General features: G+C 30.1%; 1 protein-coding gene across 2 annotated transcripts in view; it reads left to right on the top strand.

Annotated features, from left to right (window-relative positions):
• The window catches only part of mus81 (mus81 structure-specific endonuclease subunit), a 60,717-nt gene extending 41,040 nt beyond the window's left edge, over window positions 1-19,677 (top strand). The window contains exons 15-19 of one of the 2 annotated variants that reach the window (XM_076505708.1): window positions 1,463-1,558; window positions 2,638-2,745; window positions 13,242-13,345; window positions 16,097-16,180; window positions 16,786-19,677. In XM_076505708.1, coding sequence (XP_076361823.1) covers window positions 1,463-1,558; window positions 2,638-2,745; window positions 13,242-13,345; window positions 16,097-16,180; window positions 16,786-16,852 — 459 coding nt within the window. In that variant the 3' untranslated portion in view covers window positions 16,853-19,677. Of the gene's footprint in view, window positions 1-1,462; window positions 1,559-2,637; window positions 2,746-8,232; window positions 8,279-13,241; window positions 13,346-16,096; window positions 16,181-16,785 lie in introns of those variants that run through there. The other variant, XM_076505713.1, reaches the window with a different exon arrangement.
• Window positions 19,678-22,204: the final 2,527 nt, after the last annotated feature.

Raw genomic sequence — 22,204 nt, 5'->3', positions numbered from 1 at the left:
GTGTTTCTTCAAAACATATGAAAAAACATTTTGTAATCATTATATGACTTTTTGTACACAAAAAATTAAATTTTAATTCAGTTCCTTTTGAAAGATTTGCCTTTACATTTAAATAATTCCATTAGCTGGTCAAACTGTTCACAGATCCCACTGTTTTATCCTCAGAATCAAAATACTTTTTTTTTTTTATCTTAGAGCTTTTAAATATCCTTCACATGGCCACTAAGACATAAATGAATGCCAAAAGTTTTTTCAGTGAAGATTTATATTTTATTTTCTCTACCATAAATCTTTACAAGCTCATTCAACCTCATCGACCTTATGACCCCTACAAGAAATGTGAAATCTAAATTACAATCTGTAGTCATTGCAGAAAGAAAGGTGTAAAAAAATTACAATTATTAATCCTGAATAACCTTAGGCTCATAAGTCATTTGTTTTTTCATTTATTGTATTATTTATTTATTATATTTATTTAATAAAGTTATCCAGCAATGCATAGTTCAAATTATGGTATTGAATTACAACCTTCTTGTGTGTATAGTATAGAGTGAAATTAATTTAGTATTTATATTTTACTTGCAGTTTATTACCTATCCTAATGGTTACTTTTATAACAGTAAATAAATATATGCATTAAAAATAAAAAGAATGGTAGTAATTATGTGTGAATAATATATATATATATATATATATATATATATATATATATATATATACACACACACATTTTTTTAATTAAAGATTTAAAGTGTTTATAAAAGTTAACCCTGATTTCTGCTGGAGCTGTTATTAGTACTTCACTGATTTATTTTTGTTATTATTATTTCAAATATTAAACTTAGAACAAAATGTAACAACACACACACACACACACACAAAGAAAACATGCAATTTATTTTTCCTATTATTATTTAATTGACTTTATAACTAAACTAAGAGCAATTGAAATAATTACCTTAGCTGGTCAGACTGTTCACAGATTCTATTGTTTCATCAGTGAAAGGTGGTAGTGGTGGGTGGTACTGACTACTGTCTTCCATCTTGTCTATCACTCCACAATTAGGGATAGATAGTGTAGATAGTCCTTGTATAGCTTTGTGTGAAATTCATAAAGCAAACAAATTTGGGAAGTTGTCTTAAGCTGTTACAGTGAATCTGCAATTTACTGAAATTCAGACATCAATGAAAATTATTTTTGAACAAAATTTGTACTGTTAAGATATTTTGTTAGTATTTAAATTAGTCAAAAAGAAATGTTTGCCTTTCCAAAGTTTAAGCTTGTCTGCAGACCCCAAGATTTCACCATGTCTGTTTTGTTTCTGCAAATTCTGCTCTGAAACAGTATGTAAAATACAGTTGCAAGAAGGTAATAATCTAAAATAATCAGAAAACATATGATTGATCAAATTCTGTGACTTTCTACATTCATTAAAAATATTTTATTTGTCCAATTTTAAAGGTAATTGATGGATTCACCATCAAACGAACAAGAGACCAGAAGGAATCTATAGCCTATCTTACCCTGATAACTCGTCATCTTCAAAACCAATACAAAGTAAGCAGTTCTTCTATAACAAGAGGTCACAACTGTTAAAAAATAAGACTTAGATTATTGTTAATTTAAAAAGAACTGAATAATATAAAACCAAAAGCTTTAGCTAGAATTTTGTTATTTTTTGATATTATTTGAAGAATTAAGTATATTTTTTAAACTTTAAAGTAATGATAGTTGCAAACTAAAAAAATGAAGATACAATGTTAAGTGCTTCATTAGTGTCTGACAGTAATTATTTTAACATTAATCTTACAGTACTTATTGAAAGATTAGTGTCAGAAATAATAACTAAAACTTTTAAGTTTATAAAACTTCATTTCATTTTCTGCAGAAAATTCTCAGTGAAACATATTCATTGCTTTGAGTTTGAATACCTTTTAGGAACTCTCTTGCTTATATATAAAGTTAGTATTGTTCATAGATATTTGTGTATTGGGTCTTTAAACAGAAAAATATGTGAATACTTGAAACATTTTGTTAGTCAACTCATTCAAAAAACATTTACCTTTACTAAGAAAAATTTTAACCTGTTCCTACTCCTATAAAACCTGAAGGAAATGTAAGTTTGTTTTTGTAAATGTGCATTTTCTTTTTACGTTGCCTGTTACATATGTACTGTCTATTAATTTATTGCCTTTCTATATAAGTACCTGTACATGTGTTGCCATTCTACATATGTATTATTTTTCTGTGACATTGTCTATTATTCATCAACATCATTGTTGTGTACTAAAGTGTTATTTTCCTATGTCTGCCCCCCAGTTACTCTTGGTAAGTCTGCATACTTATAGTGCTAGCAGTAGGGTTTAGATACCTATGATTGGCAGAACACAGATAGTTTGTTTAGTAAGTTGTGCTTAATAACAACTAAACAAACAAACTTTCATTATCACTGTCTACTTGTTATTATCTCTCGGTGCCCTTGTATACCTTTGTCACCTGCATGTTGTCTCTCCACACCATTTCCTACCTGTGTTTTTCATACTACCGATTACAAGTATGATATCATCTGTTGAAAACTGCTGAAGTGTTTTCTTGTCAGTCTTACTATAATTGAGACTGTTCATGTTACTTAATAGGATCAAACCCTTGCATCATGTTCTAAAGAGGAAATGGTATGTGATAAACGTCATCCCCAGTCTTTTATGACCTTTCATGAGTTCAACAGCTCTTCATTGAAAAATAAGGTTAGTTGTTTTACAATCTCTTTAAGAGTTGAAAATGGATATTGGAGTAATGCCTATAAGTTTATGTTGCAACTTATGATCAATGTCAAAAAAGAGGATTTAAGAATAGGTAATTAATTTCAAGAGTTATTTTATATTGAAGTTTGGTTCATGTTTTAGCAAACTGACTCCATGAGTGTTGAGATGTTTTTATGTTTAAAGGTTCTTATGTAAATCTGTAATGAAAGCATATGGTTTTGAAAGTCTACTCAGTGTTACTTTTGGTTTTCTTTCTTTTCTACTGTACATTTTATTGATGTGTTTAAAATCATCTATAGTGCAACAGTATTAATCATGTTTCTAGTTTTCCTCCATATCTTTGAATATACTACCATTATTAGCCTGAGAAAAATATTTTTGAATCTTTTGTTCACATAGGTAAGTGAAATTCAAAGCCTCTCACAAGTTTGCTTGATCCAATAAGAAACTATTTTTACAAACTGATTTAATGTAAAATTTGTAAAGATTGTTTATTGATTGTACTTCTAGCTGTAAATGAAGAAAGCAAAACTTGATTGTTTTTATTTATTATTGAGCAATAAGTTTTACACATTCAACAGATACTGAGGTTTTAGTGACTTACATTAAAACTTTTCATTAAACTACTTTTTGTTTATGCAGGGGTGAGCAACTCCATGGCCACTGGCTACATGTGGCCAATGGATAGCACAATTGTGGCCAGCTTTAGTTTAGTAATCAACTTTTTCCATCATTTCTTTTTTGTATTGCAAATTTGGTAATCAGCAACTGCATTGCTTATGTCATAAGCTTCATCACAGCCACAGACTATGCCCATTTTGTAACATCAGTCTGGTTTAGATGTTTGTTATTGAGTGTATGTTGTTTTGCATGTGCTTGCAAACATATTTTTATTTTGCAACTTTCAAGTGTTTAAGTATATTTTGTTTTTAATCACATAACATGGATAAGTGGATAATTCAAAAATGAAAGAATCGAGATGATGGTGAACACTCAGAAAATGAAGACAATTTAAATGATTTTGACATTACTGCCAAAAAGAGAATGGTGCGTGACTGGAAAAATGTGAAACGAGAACTTAATCAAAGTTGGGAGTTGAAATTTGCAGTGATTGAAGTAAATAATAAGCCAGTGTCTCTTTCGTGTAACAAAGTTGTCCCCTGCTGGTGGACTCAGCAGATTGCCCAGTGTGGCTTTGCTATAAGAAAACAACATAACAAAAGTTTTTACGAATAATAAAGTATACAACCGTAAGCAACACTTTAACAATTTTCACAATGAATTTGATGTAAAATTTCCAGTTTATAGCAAAAATTGTATGAATGAAATTAGCCATCTGAAAGCACAACTTCATGAGTAAAAGGGAAGCCTAAAATCATTTTTATCATTGATACAATCTATAAGTTAGCTAGCTATAAAGTAGCTTGAATTCTAGCTCAAAAAAAGAAATCATTTTCTGATGCTGAACTGGTAAAAGAAATATTGATTGTAATCATTGAAACTCTGTTGGAGAATTATGATTCAAAAATAAAAGATTATATTCTTCAAAAGGTAAATAACTTGCAATCAAGTCAAAGTAAAATTGTCTGCAGAATGCTAGAGTTAGCAGAAGACAGAAAATCAGTTGCTTGAACAACTAAAAGAGTTTTTGTATTTTTCTTTAGCACTAGATGGGTCAATAGATGTTAGTAACACAACACAGTTGATAATTTGGGTTTGATATGTAACTTCAGATCTTCAAGTGAGGGAAGAAATGCTTGGCCTTTGTGGATTTCGAGATCGAACATATGGAAAAAACATCTTTTAAATGTCAAAGAAATTCAATCTGGATTTTAAAAAACTGGTTTCTGTCACAACAGACAGTGCTTCCACCATGACTGGGGCAAAATTAGGATTTGTTTCTCTTTTGAAGCAGCATTTAATTGAAAATAATGTGAAGTCCATGCTGCCATCTTTCCATTACATTTTGCATCAGGAAAATTTATGTGCTCAGATATCTAAAAGTGATGAATTGAAAAATCTGATAGCCATTGCTGTAAAAATTTTGAATTATATTAGAAGTGAAGTGGAAGCTCATCCATCAGCAGTTTGTTGAGTCTTTGAAGAAATGAAATGACTGTACATTTGATCATTTTACTGATTTTGCAAATGTAAGATGGTTAAGTAGAGGAAAAGTTTTGGAACAATTTACTTTTTTATTTCCTCAAATAAAAGATTATCTTGTTGAAAAAGGTAAGATTGAAAATTTCACTGAAATTGAAACTTTGTCATGGCAGTGTGATTTGCACTTTCTGTGCAACATGATGGCTCACTTGAATAATTTGAATACGAAGCTTCAGGAAAGAGGTACGATAATAAGTGAGCAATCACAGTCTATTCATGAATTTCAATTAAAGCTAAATCTCCTTGTGGAACAATTACAAAAGAATGATTTGACACGTTTTGCAAAGTTGAATAGTTTTCTATAAATTGAGAGAGAAATCATAGACCTTAATGCTAAAGATAATCTCTGTGTAAACTGGATCAAAAATCAATCTCAAAAATTTGAATTTTTGCATGATCCATTTCATTTTGACTTAGAAAATTTCAGTAAGGAAATTACATCTTTTTTGTCTTTGGATAAGTGTGGATTTGAAGACGAGATGCTTACCCTGAAAAGTGTAGAACACATAAAAGGTAAATAAAAATGTTCTATCAGAGAGATGTGGCTCACTATTCCAAGAAGTGAGAGTCTTCCAGATTTAAAGATAGCAGTTTCAAAATTATTTTCCTTGTTTGGATCCACATGGGTGTGCAAGTCAACATTTTCTACACTAGATTTTCTCAAGTGTAGATGCATTGTGTACCTAGTCTTGTATATTTAACTGTGCCACTGTGTATGTAGTCTTGGTCCTAAAATTTAAGGATAAACTTTACCTGTTTAGTTGCAGAACAGTTTGTCATCAGTTTTAAGTATCCACTACCTCTTAAGTTTATCACATGTCTAATAATTGAATTGGTGCACAATGGGTTTAGGACATGCTACTGATAATATTAGTTCATCTTTGACATTAAATACCCAGGTTTCTTGTGTCTCAATTCTATAAAAGTAAAAGAGCATTGGGATAATAATTATCTTTACATATAGTTCTGATATTCTTTATTCCTGAAAATATTGCATAGCTCCATAATAAAACTGATATGGAGTGTATCCCTGAATTTATCTATGTACACGTCTTCCTCGGTCATTCCTAAATAAGTATGTTGATCATTTGACACAACTGTTTAGGGTGTTTTTGTTTTCTGTTGTTAGTGCCATAAAATTATTTAAAGATATGGGTTAGGTATGTGTGTTATTACAATTCAGTATAGTTTAAACAGCTATCTGTTGCTTTTAGTGGAATTTGTATGAAAATCCTACAAGTTGCAGTCTTTACATATGCCCATGTGTAGTATGTGTAAACCTGATCACTATGCTCAGGTCTTGCAAATTATAAGTGTAGTATTAGCATACTTTTTCCAGCTTGCTAGTGTGTGAGTAATGTAAACTTTCTGTATGCTGCTACAGTAAGAGTCTAAACTAATCTAGCTAGATGTGTTGCTACACTTCATACTAAAAGCTAATTGATTGTAGCTTATTCTGAATCCTTTCATTAAAATCTAACATTTCAGCTCCTGCTCTATGAACTTCAGTCTGCTCAATTCTAACATCTATTAATTCATTAGTAATATTTACTAATAATTTGTTACATATCATAATTTATTTCAGATGAGTCTCAGATTTATCTGTTATGTATTAGTTTTAAATAGCAAGAAATTTTAGTTTAAAAGTTAATTGAGTGTTGATATATATCAAATTTATATTTGCTAACAAGATTGATGCACACAATTTTCTTTCTTAACACATATTTTAATATACAGACAATAATACAGTTTATAATAAGTTATTACAAATAATGATTTTATATACAAAAGTTTTACAAACATTACTGAGTCTTCTGTCTAGTCTGGACCTAAATCTTTTATTGATAGTTCATGATGAGCAAATTAATTCTGTAATGATACACAGGTACAATTTATTTGACAGGAAGCTAGCTAGCCATATTTTTGTTTGGTCTCGTACAGATTATCAAGGAAAATGTATATCTAATGCTTTTGTAGAAGTACAAATGTCCAAAGTTGAATGGTTTGTATTTTTCAAAATCTATAAATGTTCCTGATTGATAAGCATGTATCACAGTTATGGATTCCAAGATTTATAGTATATTAACTGTAGGAAACCAACAATCTTCTGAAAACTGTCTCTCGATGGGCAAACTTATAAACTGTAGGCAAGGTTCTTGGTTAATAATGAAATATACTGTTGGAATGATATATCCATTTATATCCTGATAAGGCCCAGCATGGCCAGGTGGATTAAGGCGTTCAACTCGTAATCTGAGGGTTGTGGGTTCGAATCTTCGTCGCACCAAACATGCTCGCCCTTATAGCCATGGGGGCGTTATAATGTTACGATCAATCCCACTAAAAAGAGTAACTTTTTCATTGGAACTGTACTTGTGTTTTGTTCTGCTACTTTGATTATTGTTAACATCAAGAAGATTTCAGTACATCTATAAATACAATTACTAACAGTTTATGTAACCATATTATTACTATTCTTTTTATCCCTATATATATTGTTTTTTATTATTGTATAATTTATCTTTATCACATTTTTTCAAATGGTCTAACACATTCTACCATGTCAGTATGGGTATTCTCTCATGGTTGCACTTGTCTGGGTCTTCTTGTGAATGTGGTTTGAATCCAGGTTTGGTTTGCAACTAGAACACATGATCTCAAGTTATAATCATGTTTGTGTAACTGGTGTTGGCTGTTATGTATTTGAACTAACAACTAATGTTGCTGATGTACTCTGTACATCTAATGCATTTGATTCAGCTGTATTATCCTTTGCTGTACCTTCCTGCTATCAGTACTAAGTTCACCAGCCTATCATTTTGTGTTACAACTTTAGTGTCTAAAATCATGTTATTGTCCTCAGGTAAGAGACCTGCACTCTTGTCTTCTACTTGTTCGATATAATCATCATGTGATTCCACCTCATTAGAACTTTTAGTTTCTTTTTTTTTTTCTTGTGAAATAAACTCTGTTTTGTTTGTGAACTGTTTATGTTTGTATGTTTTAAACTTTTTTTTAACCCTTTTAACTTGTTCATAGATTTCATGATAAGTTCCCAGTCAGTGTCATTTCTTTGTCAAAAACATCATAAGTTAGCAGTATATTTTTCTATGTTATACATTATGATATATAAGACATATACATTGCATATCTTGGCATTATGGTGTCAATTACTTACCACAATTATGGTAAGAACACAGACAAAATATAACAGTCAATTGATATGCATGTGTGCTGTGCTTGTCTGCTAGCTGGGGCCCCAGCTGAGGGAATGTTTATACTTGTGTTTCCCATTCATTTTTCCAGATTTCAGGATTCCAGGAGTTAGTGGCTTGTAGTTGATTCAAGAAAGGTCAGTCTCTGCTGTCATCTGTTGACTAGCTACTTTCCTCAATGAAATATCTAGATTGTCATCATGTACTAGCTGCTTATTCTTACCTTAATTTTCCTTTATTACAAAATTTACTGGACTAGTTTGTTTAATCCTTCATTTGTGGCTTGTGTAAATCTGCCTACCACCCTATGCACAAAGATTCACAAATTTTTGCTGCAGACTGTTAAAAATGTTGGGCAGCTAATGTTTGCTAACATAATGTGATGTCAACTACAGTTGAAGAGTTAATGACTCTGAATGGTCCCTTCCAAAGTTTGTTTTAGTGTTTCCAGTTTTCATAATAAGTGATAAGAATTTTTAATTAATTACTTTTATGAACAACTTCTCTGGGAACGTATGGAGTCAAAGTGTTGACTACTCCATAGTGACTATGGCAATGTGATTTTTCAGGTTAAAATTAAAAATACTTTTCTTTATTTTAGAATTGTCAAGTTTCGTTTATATGATCTCTGAAACTTCCTAAATAAATTTCAAATATTTTATTGTTTCTATAACAATATTTTCTCCATCCTAACTCTGTACACATTTGGTGAATTTGATCAACCTCACACCCACCATGAGAAAAAGCAAAATAAATCTAAATTACACTTTTTTTCTTTCAAGAATGACTGCAAATTGTAGCTGTATAAATCTGTTTCTACTTAACTTTTATTGTGTTATTGCCCTTTGAACCATTTCTAATTAATAATCTTACTAAAGTTGTAAATAACCTGGAAAACATGTAACTTACATGACCATATCTCATATAATGCACAAACTACTCATGAGTGTACCTTGTGAATAATTTTCATTATATTTTTTATCTAGTTTAATCTAATCCAATAAGTTTCTAATTTTCACATTTTAGCTAATTTTATATTTATAATACATAAAAAATATACACAAAAATTAAAATACAGTTCTTGTGTTTTCTTTGCTTTTGTTGTGAATTATCAATATATTTAAGCCTACTTTTTTTTTGCTTTTACTAATTGTACTATTACACTACATAATATTTTATCTAATTAAATAATATACTTAAGAACACAGAATAATAGCATATAAAAAGAGACAATGTTCTATAACTAGCATAATTTTTCTAATTTTCTAACTGTACAATAAGAGTCATTAACCCCTTAAAACTTAGTGAATGCTTGCAACATCCATCCAAAAATCATAATTTATCCATTGGACAATGGCAGGATTTGATAGCATATAGGTCTCTTTGATTGAAAATTAATCCAAACGTGTTATTACCTACTTTTTATAAATGGACCAGACATTTTATAAAGTATGATGATAATTATTCGGACACATTATGAAAGTAATTCTGTCAGAATGAGCAAAAAATTATTGGTTTAAAGAACTAAATATTCAGCCAAGTTCATTGGTGTATTTCCTGTGGGAACAAAGTTTGAACTTGCAGTAAAGTAGACAATTTCCTGTACAGAAAACAATGTAATATAACTGTCATTTGACAAATTAAAACTTTCACTTTCTATTGGTTATAAATAATATAGTCAGAGAAAACTATTAGCAGTTTCTGAAAGAGAGTAGATGGGCATAGGGAGTTGATCTGCTTTTTTAGTTTATAGCTCCATACACAAATAAGATTAGATTGATAAATTATAATGGATTTTTGTGGTATTGAAATAGTAATTTATTATTTTTGTTTATTCAAATGTGTATATAAAATCTAAAAAAAAAAAAAAAAAAAAAATCACATCCTTCAAGTGCAAAATGTGATATGGCATAATAAGCTATAACAAGCAGCAACAGATTACAAAGATTGTAACTGAAAGATATGGTTATTTGCTTTACTTTATTTTCTATTCTATGTTTCAAGAAAAATAAGCTTAAGAACATTTGTAAATACTAATACTCTATATACATATATAATAATATTTACAAAATACAAGTCCACTAAAACACAGCCGAGAAAGTTCACTTTGTAAAGGCCAGTTTTATACCCTTAGAAACAGTGAAATGAGTGTACATGTGCTGTGTCATTGTAACTTCTGTATTGTTACCCAGGCAAGGGTGAAAGGTCAATATAATAAAAGTAATAAAAATATATAAATGTATATATGTTATTATATTTAAGTTATGTAGACTAAAATCTTGTATTTTTGTGTTATAATTTGTAGTCATTCTACAACAAAAAACAGCATAATTTATATTTATTTCTTAATTTTTTATGGTGGTTATGAGATTGGTCAAGTCTCCTGCATTCTTACAGAGAGTCATTAGTGAAAATAACATACAAAATATAGTTTTTTCTTAAGAAATGTTTCATAACTATCTAATCATTATAAAAACTTTGATATTTAAAATATTAAGATTTTCTGATGCATAAAAATATTTTTATCTTAAAATGAAACTTACTTTAGATGTTACTAATCAAACATGCAAAAAAAAAAAAAAAGCATGAAAAAACATTGTGTAACAAATCTTAAGACTTAACAAGAAACATCTGATATTTTGTGTATGAAAGCATTGTAATGTTTACTGACAGTCAGCCAAATATCATAAACATAGTTACTAATTTAAACATTATAGCATGAAAACAGTAACAAGCACAAAATAGCTATGAGATTGGTCCCAGTAACTGAGCCCATGCTGGAAGAGTTAATGCTTGTTCTTTGACATCTGACTACTAGTTTGAGTCAGTGGGAAGCTTTCATGTGTCTTGACTTTTACTGCTGAAAATGCTTTTAATTTTGTTGTGTAGTTCCAGCTGAAGTTACATTTTATTTATCTTTTAAAAAATGCCTGTTTTCCAGTGGTTTACCTCAGCTTTTCTTAAAAGTTCCAAACATTGATGATTTATTACTTTTCACCTGTTGCAAGAGCCTACAGACTAGCAATATGCCCTTCTTTATCACAATTAAACAATTCCATATCTTCTAATTTTGCTTTCTGCATGGCCAATTTGGTTTGTTATTTTCATTAATTTACAGTAGTGATATGAAAGTATTTGGGTTCATATACCTATTTTTCTTGTAGCTCCTCTCTGGTAGTTGCTTTAGTTAAATATACCAGTGCTGCTCATAGCAAATTTGTTTCATTCAAATTTAATCTCCTTAAGTTATTGTTCAGCTCCTTCTCATAATTAAATTTTAGCATATCTTGTATCCTCAGCTAATTATGGGATACGTAAGCTCTACTCAGTCCATTACTTAACTCTTAAAGCTTATGAACAAATATTTCAATAAATTTGCCCTTCTACTGTATAATCATTTGTATCTGTGTCATTAATAGTGTTTAGTATTTCATGTTTTCTATACTATTTCAGCTGTTTCTCTCTCAACAGGCTAAAGTTAAGGATTATTCTTAATTCATTATTAGTTCTGATAAACACTTTTGCTTCACCCACTACTTGTACTACAAGAATATATGATTATTGCACATTTTTTAGCCTGATATTCTAACAGCTTTATTAGTCATATCAAGAAAACGCTCATTGGTAGGACTGGTGGAGCTGCTGAGCCTGCTTTGGTCATTGTATTAGTTCCAGGTTATATACAACTTCTTCTGTTTTAATATCTTTGATAGCTGTAGCCATAACTACTTATTTGTGCTAAGATTAAATCAACTAACTTCAAACTTCATTCCCTTATTCTTTACAACCTGTTTTGGTTAATTCCAAAATCCTGTCTCACTGCACTAATTTGTAAGTGGCAAATGGTAAGTAAGTTGATACTATTAAAAATAGTAATTATTTAAATACCAGGATAAGTAGTTGTGGACTCGCAGTTCATCAACTCGAGAAAGTCTATCCAATGAACAAATAATTAGCCAGAAATGTTTTATCACAAAAAATGAATCCACTTTAGTAAGTTATTTTTAGACAGCTCCTCCACAATAATCAGAGATAACTGTTAGTTGAATCAGTAAGTCAATCAGAACTTTTGGTTTTGTCTTAGCAGGCATATTATATAAACATTACAAGAACTTGTATGAGATAGCAATATAAACTTTGTATAGAAGCTGTATAATACCAGGCTTACATCATAGTTTTTTTAAGGTGGTCAATTTGGACTGTCAGCTGACTCTCTCTTCTTACTAACCACGTAGCTGTAACCTCTAATTAGAGGGAAAGCAACTGTCTGGCATTTCCTGCCATCAGCTTTTTTTCATCTTGAACTGCTTTCTAGAGGGAAGGAAACTATGTTCAGCATCTGTTGCCAACTTTTCATCTGCTAACTGGCAACTGTTTGACAGCACCTTATCTTGTCTTATAATTCTAAATTTCAAGCACTTGCAGAACAGGCATAACTCTTTGTTATGGATGTGAAATCCAAGACAGTGCTGGTTCAGCTAAGGTATATAGTTGTTGTTTATTTTTTTTTACCTCATGTTAACAATTAGTGTTTTTTAATCTCTAAATAATAGTGCTGTAATCTAGGTTTATCTTATAAATGACTTAGTAGTTATCTAGACACTTAACTTTAACAACTTGTAAAATGTATACTTTACATGAATTTGAGTCTGTAGTTTGTTATATATGTATAATATTATATTCTGTTATATCTCTTAACTAATTAAACTTGATTAGTAGTAGAGCAGCTGATCTAAAAATTAAATCTTTACACTGAATTTGGTGTTTTATATAACTCCATTACTGTGATGTTATATTTTCACCATGCTCTTATTAACAAATGTTTTTAGAACAGTGCACTAAGAGTGTACTATCTCAATATTTTAATTTCTGTTTGATTAAAAATAGTAGGTTAATAAGATGTCAGGAACTGTTATCTAATTGTCATTATTTTGTATATAAATTATTTGTCACTGTTGTAAACACTCAAGCTCTGACATTGAATATCCAATCCACTTTTTGTTGCTATCTTCACTTCATTAGAAAAAGAGAGAGTAAAATTTACTTTGTATGATAAGCAACTTGCACTACACCCTGTATAATATAGTTTTATCTTTTCAGCCAATGACTGTAAAAGAAGTGTTTGTGAAGCAGCTTTTGCAAATCCGAGGACTCTCCGTTGACAAGGCTGCTGCTATAATTGAACACTATCCTACTCCTGTCAGGTGAGTGTACAAGCTTTGAAACTTTATTATAATTAACCTTGAATGAGACTAGAAATTGATGTACTGTAATTTTTGCAAAATTCTAAATATGATTTGTAATTATTGTACATTAACTCCTTTGCCAGTTTGTAAACTGGTAATGAAATCTACTTTTGTATTAGATTACTTTAATATGTCTTTGTGGTTTACACAAGCAGATTTCTTGAAATAGATAGTAATTAGCTACTACCTGCCTTTGTGGTCTCAGCTACACATTTTATCATCCAGGTTTACTGAGGTTCTACAACAAGGGCAGTGTTTTACAACAGAGAGGATTTATTAATTTAACATATCTATAAAACTAATTGTGTTGCAGAAATTCACCTCCCCTCCTTCTCCATCATCTTCCTTATCATCCCCAATGGCTTGGTTTCTCTCATCAGAAGATACTTAGAATACAATACTTGTTTTATTTATCTAATTTTAATTAATTTTTTCTCAGCTAAGATCAGTTGGTAGTTATGAAGTTATACTTTGTAGTTTTTTTAACTAGTAGTTACATTCAAATTATTGTGGTTAAGAGAGAACATTTTGAAGCAAAGATAAATGTATAGAATTATCTGGAAGTAAAGGCATTGAAGTATCTCCATACTTTTCCTAATATTTTAAAAAGTCTTTATTTTTACACAACTATCAGATTGTCTGATTTGAAATTAAATCAGTCTTATTTTCCTTCTCTGTATCAGTTCTTAAGTCCGCTTTTCAGTTGCTTTCTTTCAAATCTTGTCAGATCTAGAATTCACTGAAGTGTTGTTTAACAACATCATACATTTACCAAGTTTGTCTCTAATTTTGGTCAATTTGCTGACATTATATCAGAAAGCACTGTATATGATGAGATTTGTGTGCTCACTCTCCAGATTACCTGAGCTGCACTTGAGAAACAGCTTAAACAATTAGAGTACTTTTATTGAAATTAAAGATATATGTTTTTACTTCATAAAAGCTTGTATGTTTTGTTTCTAAAGCTTCAACAAATATTTTCTGTTGATAATGGTAACATAAAAAAACAAAAATATAAGATTTAGAATGTTTCTTTGTAACTTTGTTTGTTGTTAAGCACAAAGCTACAAAATAGACAATCTGTGCTGTGTTTACCACAGGTATCAATACCTAGTTTTTAGCATTGTAAGAATGCAGACTCACCTCTGAACCACTCTCAGACATATACCTTACGTGATTTGGAATCAATTTTCTTGTTGTTTAACATGGATCATATACAATAATTGAAATATTTCTGGGAACATAATATGATAAACATACAGAAATCAGAAACAACTGAACATTGAATTTATTGATGGTACAAATTCTCAGAAAAGTGAATAGACTGTACACTTCACTATTTTGTATGTAAGTCCTGTGCTTCACACAGAGCATTAAGCCTTGTTTTCAAGCTGTGATACAATTTATTAATATAAAATTATATAACACTATTTCAAATTCGTGTATTTATTCTTTATTTCAAACAAGTATTTGGTTGTCTTTTGATCTCCTTAGTTTCTACAAAAACCCACACAGATTCAAGCATCTTTATACTGGGACTTTGTATAGATCAAGTTATGATTGTAGGTGTTCCATTAACCTATTTACTATCAAAATTTGCTTGGTGCTTGGGATAGTTATCTTACTAGAAGATGAATTCCCCACCTGATAGGCTATGTTTCTGATGGATTAGAATTTGCATGTGCTTGTGAGCAATTAGGGTTCCATCGGTTTTGTATAGATGACAAATGCCATTACTGCTATATACCCTCAGACTTTCTCTGAGCATCCCTTAGCTTGGTGCATTCGTAAATGTTTACATTTTTCTCTTTATCATTGATTGAACTATTTCTGATTTTAGAAAAATTGTCCAGCCTCGGGTTTGTCTCCAAAGAGCAAGTCTCCAGCATTGTTTATTCCACTGTTTATGGTTTGGTTTTTAGTTCAACCTTTTGGTTTGATTTGTCATCTCAGCATTGGATTTCAGGTACTTGCATATACACTGAGACCATTTCATACTAACCTGTTTCAAGATAAACTTTCAACCTATATTGACATCAGAGTCATAGGTAAAACTTGTACATGACCATTATATATTTCATGAAAAGCATGGTCTTAAACAATGCACATCCTTTTTTGAAGAGTTTCATTTTCTGCCTTGACCATTTTTATTACTAATAATGCTAGTTTTACATACATTATATAGAGTCATAATTGTATGTAGTGTATTTCACTGATCAGAACTTTGATATCTAAATGCTTATCAGTATTTCAGTCTTGGGAACTGTGAATGGAGTCTCATAAATACCTAATTCTGGACGTGTTACTATTGACTATACTGGTATAGATGTACAATGTAAACTATTAATACTTTACCAAAAATTTTGTTCTTCATTTTTGCATTTTTATTTATTTTTTTAATTAACTACTGTTTTCATTGTTCTTACAATACTGCATTTTTATAACTGATTGTTTTAAGTATTTATTTGAACTTGTATTTATATTAGGTTAGACCATGTATCATTTTAAATGACTAATTCTTTATAAAGTTGATTATGTATTTTTAATTGTTTTTGACTTATAATTTCTGGTTGAATCATTTATCTTTTTCAGATTATCATTTTTATGTTATTTGACAGTTAAACTCATTATTGTAAACTTCTTTCAACAATAAATTATCTCATAATTTTCCATTACTATTTTTACTAATGACTTTTCTAACTTTCATAGACTTTTCGAAGCTTATGATAAGTGTTTAAGTGGCAGCGAAAAAGAAAACCTAATTTCTTTAATCAAGTATGGGAAAAATCAAAGGCAAGTGTTGAATTTGAAAACATATAAAAAAGTAAAGAAAGTGGATAAATAAACTGTATACCAATTTTTATTTTATTTGTTATCATAGAAAGATAGTTAAAATTCATGATTCACATCCCATATGGACCTGCAATGGTAAAGAAACAGCTTTCTGTATTATAATGTAGAAAAAGAAAATTATACATGTTTGATTAAATAAAATATGTCTTATTTAAAAAAATTATCTTAAATAAATATATATGTCAGTAACATTTATAAAATTAGCATTTGTTAGAATTTATTTCAGTGATTCATAAGGATGAAAATGTGAGAACCATTGATTAAAGTGATTTTACAACCTAAAAAGCTAATAAAAATGTTTGTTTAAATTTATAGAGCATAAATTTTATAAAAGTTTTTCATAACAGTTGAAATGTTCAACTGTCTGAAAGTTGCTTTCTGGTTTATTAAACAACTTTATACAGCCATAACATCACCTTCACTGGTTGTTTTAGGCTATAAATAATTTTGCAACACACTTTAATGTATGTAGTAACAAATGAGCAATTGAAATAGAAAATGAATATTGTAGAACTTTGATTAAACTTTGATTTTTTTTAAACTAGGAAAATAGGGCCAGCTCTGAGTAGAATAATATATCAGCTATATTGTACCAAAGGGCCCTTGTCCTGATAAATAAGACTTGGCAGCTGATTTACAAGCAAGATCTTGGGAAGAAGAATTATTGAGTAACTGATAATTGTAGTTTGGATGAAGGAACTATTGACATCCAATTAACTAGTGACAGAAAATTCTTGAGATGATAAGATGTTGGTAACTAGTTTATTCAGTGAAAATACATTTTTGGGATGAAAACAATTTAAAACTTACTTGTAAAATAAACTGTTGAGATTAAGAAACATTGATATCCAAGTTACTATAGAAATGTTATCATTGGGATGGTGAAATGTTATCCAGTTTGTAAATGAAAAATTGTTTTATTAGTTTGGAGTGTTAGCTCTGATACTACTGTAGTTCTGGCTATGTTCTGGTACCATTATATTTGACTCTCACCATCACAAAACCAACAATCTCAGGTAGAATTCAACCAAATTAATACTTTTTAAATAAAAATTATCTCAGTTGGGGTTAATTCATACTTCATCCAATACAAGTTGCATCGAGATCAAAAACAACATTCAACGGTAAATATGCATTTACTCCTATAGCAGGCCACTTACTAGCAAAATATCTGTACTTGAAAAGAAAGAGTGTTGGCATTCAAGATATATGAGACAGATAATTGTTTCGATGAGGGAGTGCTGGCATCCAGTTCAATAATAGGCAGTCATTAGTGTTAGGTGAATAAATATTGATGGTGATAAATAAATATTGACACCCAATTTACTAGGGAAGGATTATTGGTAAGACAAAGAAACAGTTGTATTCAATTTTATAATGAAAGGTCATTTTCAGTACTTGGAAGGAAGAAAGTTGGCATCCTAGTTATTAGTGAAAATTCACTGCTTACTTTGTAAAAAATCCTTATTAAGGTACTGAAATATTGATACCCAATCTAATAATGAAGGGCCATTATGTGAATAAAAAAACTGGTTTCTAATTTATTGGTAAAATATTGTTTTGACAAAGAGCAGTTGTTATGGAGTTCATTGTTTATCAACATTGTTGGGATGAAGAAATATTCTCTGAAAGGTGGTTGTTGGAAGAAAATATAATAAACATTATTGAAGAGTTGTAGATGCTCCTCATGAAGAGTTTGAAAGTAAAGTTTCAGATGTAGAACAGAAGACCCATTGTTCTAATAAATAAATTTAACATCATGTAAATAATATATTTCACTTAAAAGTTTTTGGAGCTAGTATTTATTTGTTTATATTATTTAACAAAACACAAGTTTTTGTCATTGGAAAAAATGTATTTATTTCCTTTTACTTTAGCATATTTTAGTATCATCAGATATAATAATAAATATGTGAGATGAAGAAGTTATTTTTAGAATAAAATAATATACCAGTTTCATTTTATATTCCTTTAGTGTATGTTTGAAATGTGGCAGTACTAAATGAATTTTAATAACTTTATATAATGCACAGGAAGGCAAAACTTATTCTAAAATTAAATTCCTGTATACATTTTGTTAATAAAAAACTACTCAGTGTAATATACTTACAGGCAGTGTTATAAAATTTATGTGAATATTATATAAGGTAAAATATTAAATAGACGTATTATATACATTGTGGTGTGCAAGTACTCTATTTGTGATGTAGGTAATGTAAATATAGGAAGGCCTGATTTATTGATCTTTTAATGAAAATAAATCTTGACAGTCATTGAAGTAATGAATCTATGTTAAGTATTTTCATTTTACCAAGAAATAAAGGTACTTGAGCAAAAATATCGTAAAGAAATGACTTGATATAATTTTATCACAGACATACAAACTTTGAGGACAGTAGAAATGTGTTTACATAAAGGTTTTCTTTAAATCAGACTTTTAACTATTAGATATAAAATATATTTGTGTATAGTTAGACACCATAGGCTTGGAACTAACTAGAAGATAGTTATGTCAAAATAAACAAATGTAATTTGTTTACAGAATTGAGTAGAAATAGTGAAAGTTAGTAAATAAGGCTTGTGTGCAATTCAACAGTTTTCTTGTTTAGGTGGTTACACACACATTTTATCTAGGGCTAACACACATGTTAGAATATATTGAACATTAAGCACTTTTTTCTCTTTAGTACATTTGAAATTTAATGCTACAAAAATGTACTATACAGTTTAGGTCCATAGTTCTGTAAAATTCATGATCAAATTCCATTATTTTATCAAACAAGTTATTAGTGTGTGCTGTTGATTAACTGCCTTCACTGTTGTATGCCAGTTCATAATTAAAAACAGCTGTATGTAGATAGCTGTTGTGTATGTAATTGTGAATGAAATGTGATTCAAACAGGCCTAATGGGCCCCATCTGTCCACTATGGAAAATGGACAGATTTTGTGAAAATTAACTGAATCATTAAGTTGTATTCACTACTACTATTTGTCGTATATTAATAAGTTACATAACAGTGCATTATTTTGAAACATTCACAGTGTAAAGTACCCAGGTTTGTTTTTATTATTGGTATTATTATTATTAAGGCATTAGAAATAGTTACTTCAGAGCAGGAACTAAAGTGGACAAGCACACACATACATGACATCAGCCCTGCATTGTAATCTAGATGCTGGAAACATCTGTTATATTACCTAACATATTAAGGTAGAAATCTTTCATAGGTATTTAAGTGTAACCCTTTTCTTATGCATTATACAGTATCATAAAGTATATCTGCACTAAATACTATGACATAAAGTATATCTGCACTAAATACTATGATATAAAGTATATCTGCACTAAATACTATGATATAAAGTATATCTGCACTAAATACTGCACTAAATACTATGATATAAAGTATATCTGCACTAAATACTATGATATAAAGTATATCTGCACTAAATACTATGATATAAAGTATATCTGCACTAAATACTATGATATAAAGCATATCTGCACTAAATACTATAATATAAAGCATATCTGCACTAAATATTATGATATAAAGTATATCTGCACTAAATACTATGATATAAAGTATATCTGCACTAAATACTATGATATTTTCAGTGCTCAACAAATGCAAGTCTGTCTTGATTCTTTCTTCTTAACACTTAAGATATCTAGGTGATAAATCTTTAAAATAATAATAAAAAAAAATGTGATTATTCTATATTTATGTATGGTTGGATTTAGTAGAATTTTATAATTAACAACTGTTCTTAATCAGTGTAGTAGTTAGGAATGTAAAGAATTTGTTGTCAGAGGCAGTTTCTGAGTAGTGTTACTGTCTGATGATTTTCCATTCATGTACATAAGCTGATAGCTGTCCTTTATATACAGATAAATTGTTACCTTCCTTTATTATTACAAATTAAATGTCTGTTTATTAACTCACTAACAGCATCAAATACATTTAGCACTTTTTTCAAATAAAAGTATACTTTTATTGTGATTAAAGAAAAATAAAATCAAACTTCAGTTGTTGTTGTTTTCCACATTTCTTTTAATTTTATCTTACAGGTTTAAGGTAAACTGTTGGCTTGTTCCTCACCCCAGTTTATAGGTTTTAGTCTTGAATGAAAGACATCCTTGGCAGTGAGTGTAGCTGATTAAAAACCACATTTGTTATACCATGTTTATGCTTATTTCTAATTTGGTGTGCATAATGGAAAAATTTAAAGGAGAATCTGAAATATATTCAATATAATATGATTTTTATCACAGTATAAGGCTTTTAATTTTCAATGCTAGAGAAATGGGAGAAAATATATTGAGAAAGAAAGGATGTATATAGTGTTAAACAAAGCCTTTATTTAAATGAAAAAATCATATTGGATTAGAGTACAAGATGTTAGACTGCTACTGTCTTGGCTGTGGTGGTAGTCCTATTTAAGTGTCTGTTTCAACACATATCCAGTTGGTCTCAGCCGACTCCAGTCTGGCTCTATGCTATAAAACAAAACTGTCAGACTTGCTCACGTTGTCTTTTCCATCTACATGAAGGGTTCTTTCGTTTTTGAAGATGTGAGCTTCTCTTGAATATGTCATTCCTTTGGGATGAGCACACGTGAGATATTTTCAGTGGTTCCTGATGGTTCTAGATGGATAAGGTTTGACTACGGGGTGAGTGTAATATATTAAAAGTATTTTGAATATGTAGATCAGTATGTCACTTAACAGTGGCAGCCAATGTGATGTTCAGTCACATGGGGCTCTGATGCTATGGTTTTTCATTATATTTGACTCTCACCATCACAAAATCAATAATCTTGGGTAGAATTCAGCCAAATTAATACTTTTCAAATAAAAATTATCTCGGGGTTAATTCATACTTCATCCAATACAAGTTACATCGAGGTCAAAAACAACATTCAACGGTTAATATGCATTTACTGCTAAAACAGGCCACAAACTGCAATCACTTTGCTACTGTAACATTGTAGTGCCATCTTTGTGTCAATTCACCCACTACAGTTAGCTACGCGGAAAACTTAATACAGGTGAAATCTAAAGAAACAAGGGCTTATACACTTAATATTTGTGATGACGAGAAACCCGCTTGAAATAAAACTGTATCTCAAGACGGCTGGTACGGGTATAAATTTTAATACATGTACAGGTCTGCGAGCTTGTAAGTACTACTAAAATTTCACACTTGCATATACATAACCTGATTCAGGTTTGTCGCATAAACATCTTGCCAATTTACCCATAATCCAAACTCTTGGTATGGCACTTAATGCCAGATCGGGATATCAGCATGGTGGCCAACTATGAGAACTACTGCACGTTTCCTACATCGGCAATTCCTCATACGATTGCTTTCAGAGAGATAGCTAAGTACTGCTAAATCTTCATCCTCAATGGCTGAATAAAGACAAAGTAAGTCAGTGCTTTCATTATGAAGAAATAATTTTATTAAAGTTTTCGGTAACCTGCTATGTCTAGGCCTAAATATTACGATTGAACCAAAAAACAAATACTTCTAACTCGTTAGTTTCAACCTCTAATCCCTGGTCTAACCAGAGAATAGCTGCTTCATCTGTGACTGCCACTTCGATAACCTGGACTTCTGTAGGCCTAGATACAAGTAAACCAAAAATAAATGTTAGCGATTCATTAGTTTCAATCTTTAGTTCATGGTCTGAACAAGGAATGAGCTGTTAATCCCTGACTATGGCTTTAACTTGAAATCTTGCCTGTGCATGCCACCCGGACGCCGTGTGTGCATGTGTAGATTAGTTTTATGCATCGTATTAGCAGAGATGTAAAAAACACAACAGTGTTTGTGTTGGGCAATTTTACACTAGAGCAAGTCTGAAACTATATCAAAACAATTGTTGGATATACAAAATTGTTTAGGTTAAGAGTTGTCGTTTGGTTTATTTGGTCATTTAATATTTAGTTTATT

Source organism: Tachypleus tridentatus, chromosome 1, assembly GCF_004210375.1.
Source record: "Tachypleus tridentatus isolate NWPU-2018 chromosome 1, ASM421037v1, whole genome shotgun sequence".
Taxonomy (NCBI): domain Eukaryota; kingdom Metazoa; phylum Arthropoda; class Merostomata; order Xiphosura; family Limulidae; genus Tachypleus; species Tachypleus tridentatus.
This window is presented reverse-complemented; position numbering and strand designations above follow the sequence as displayed.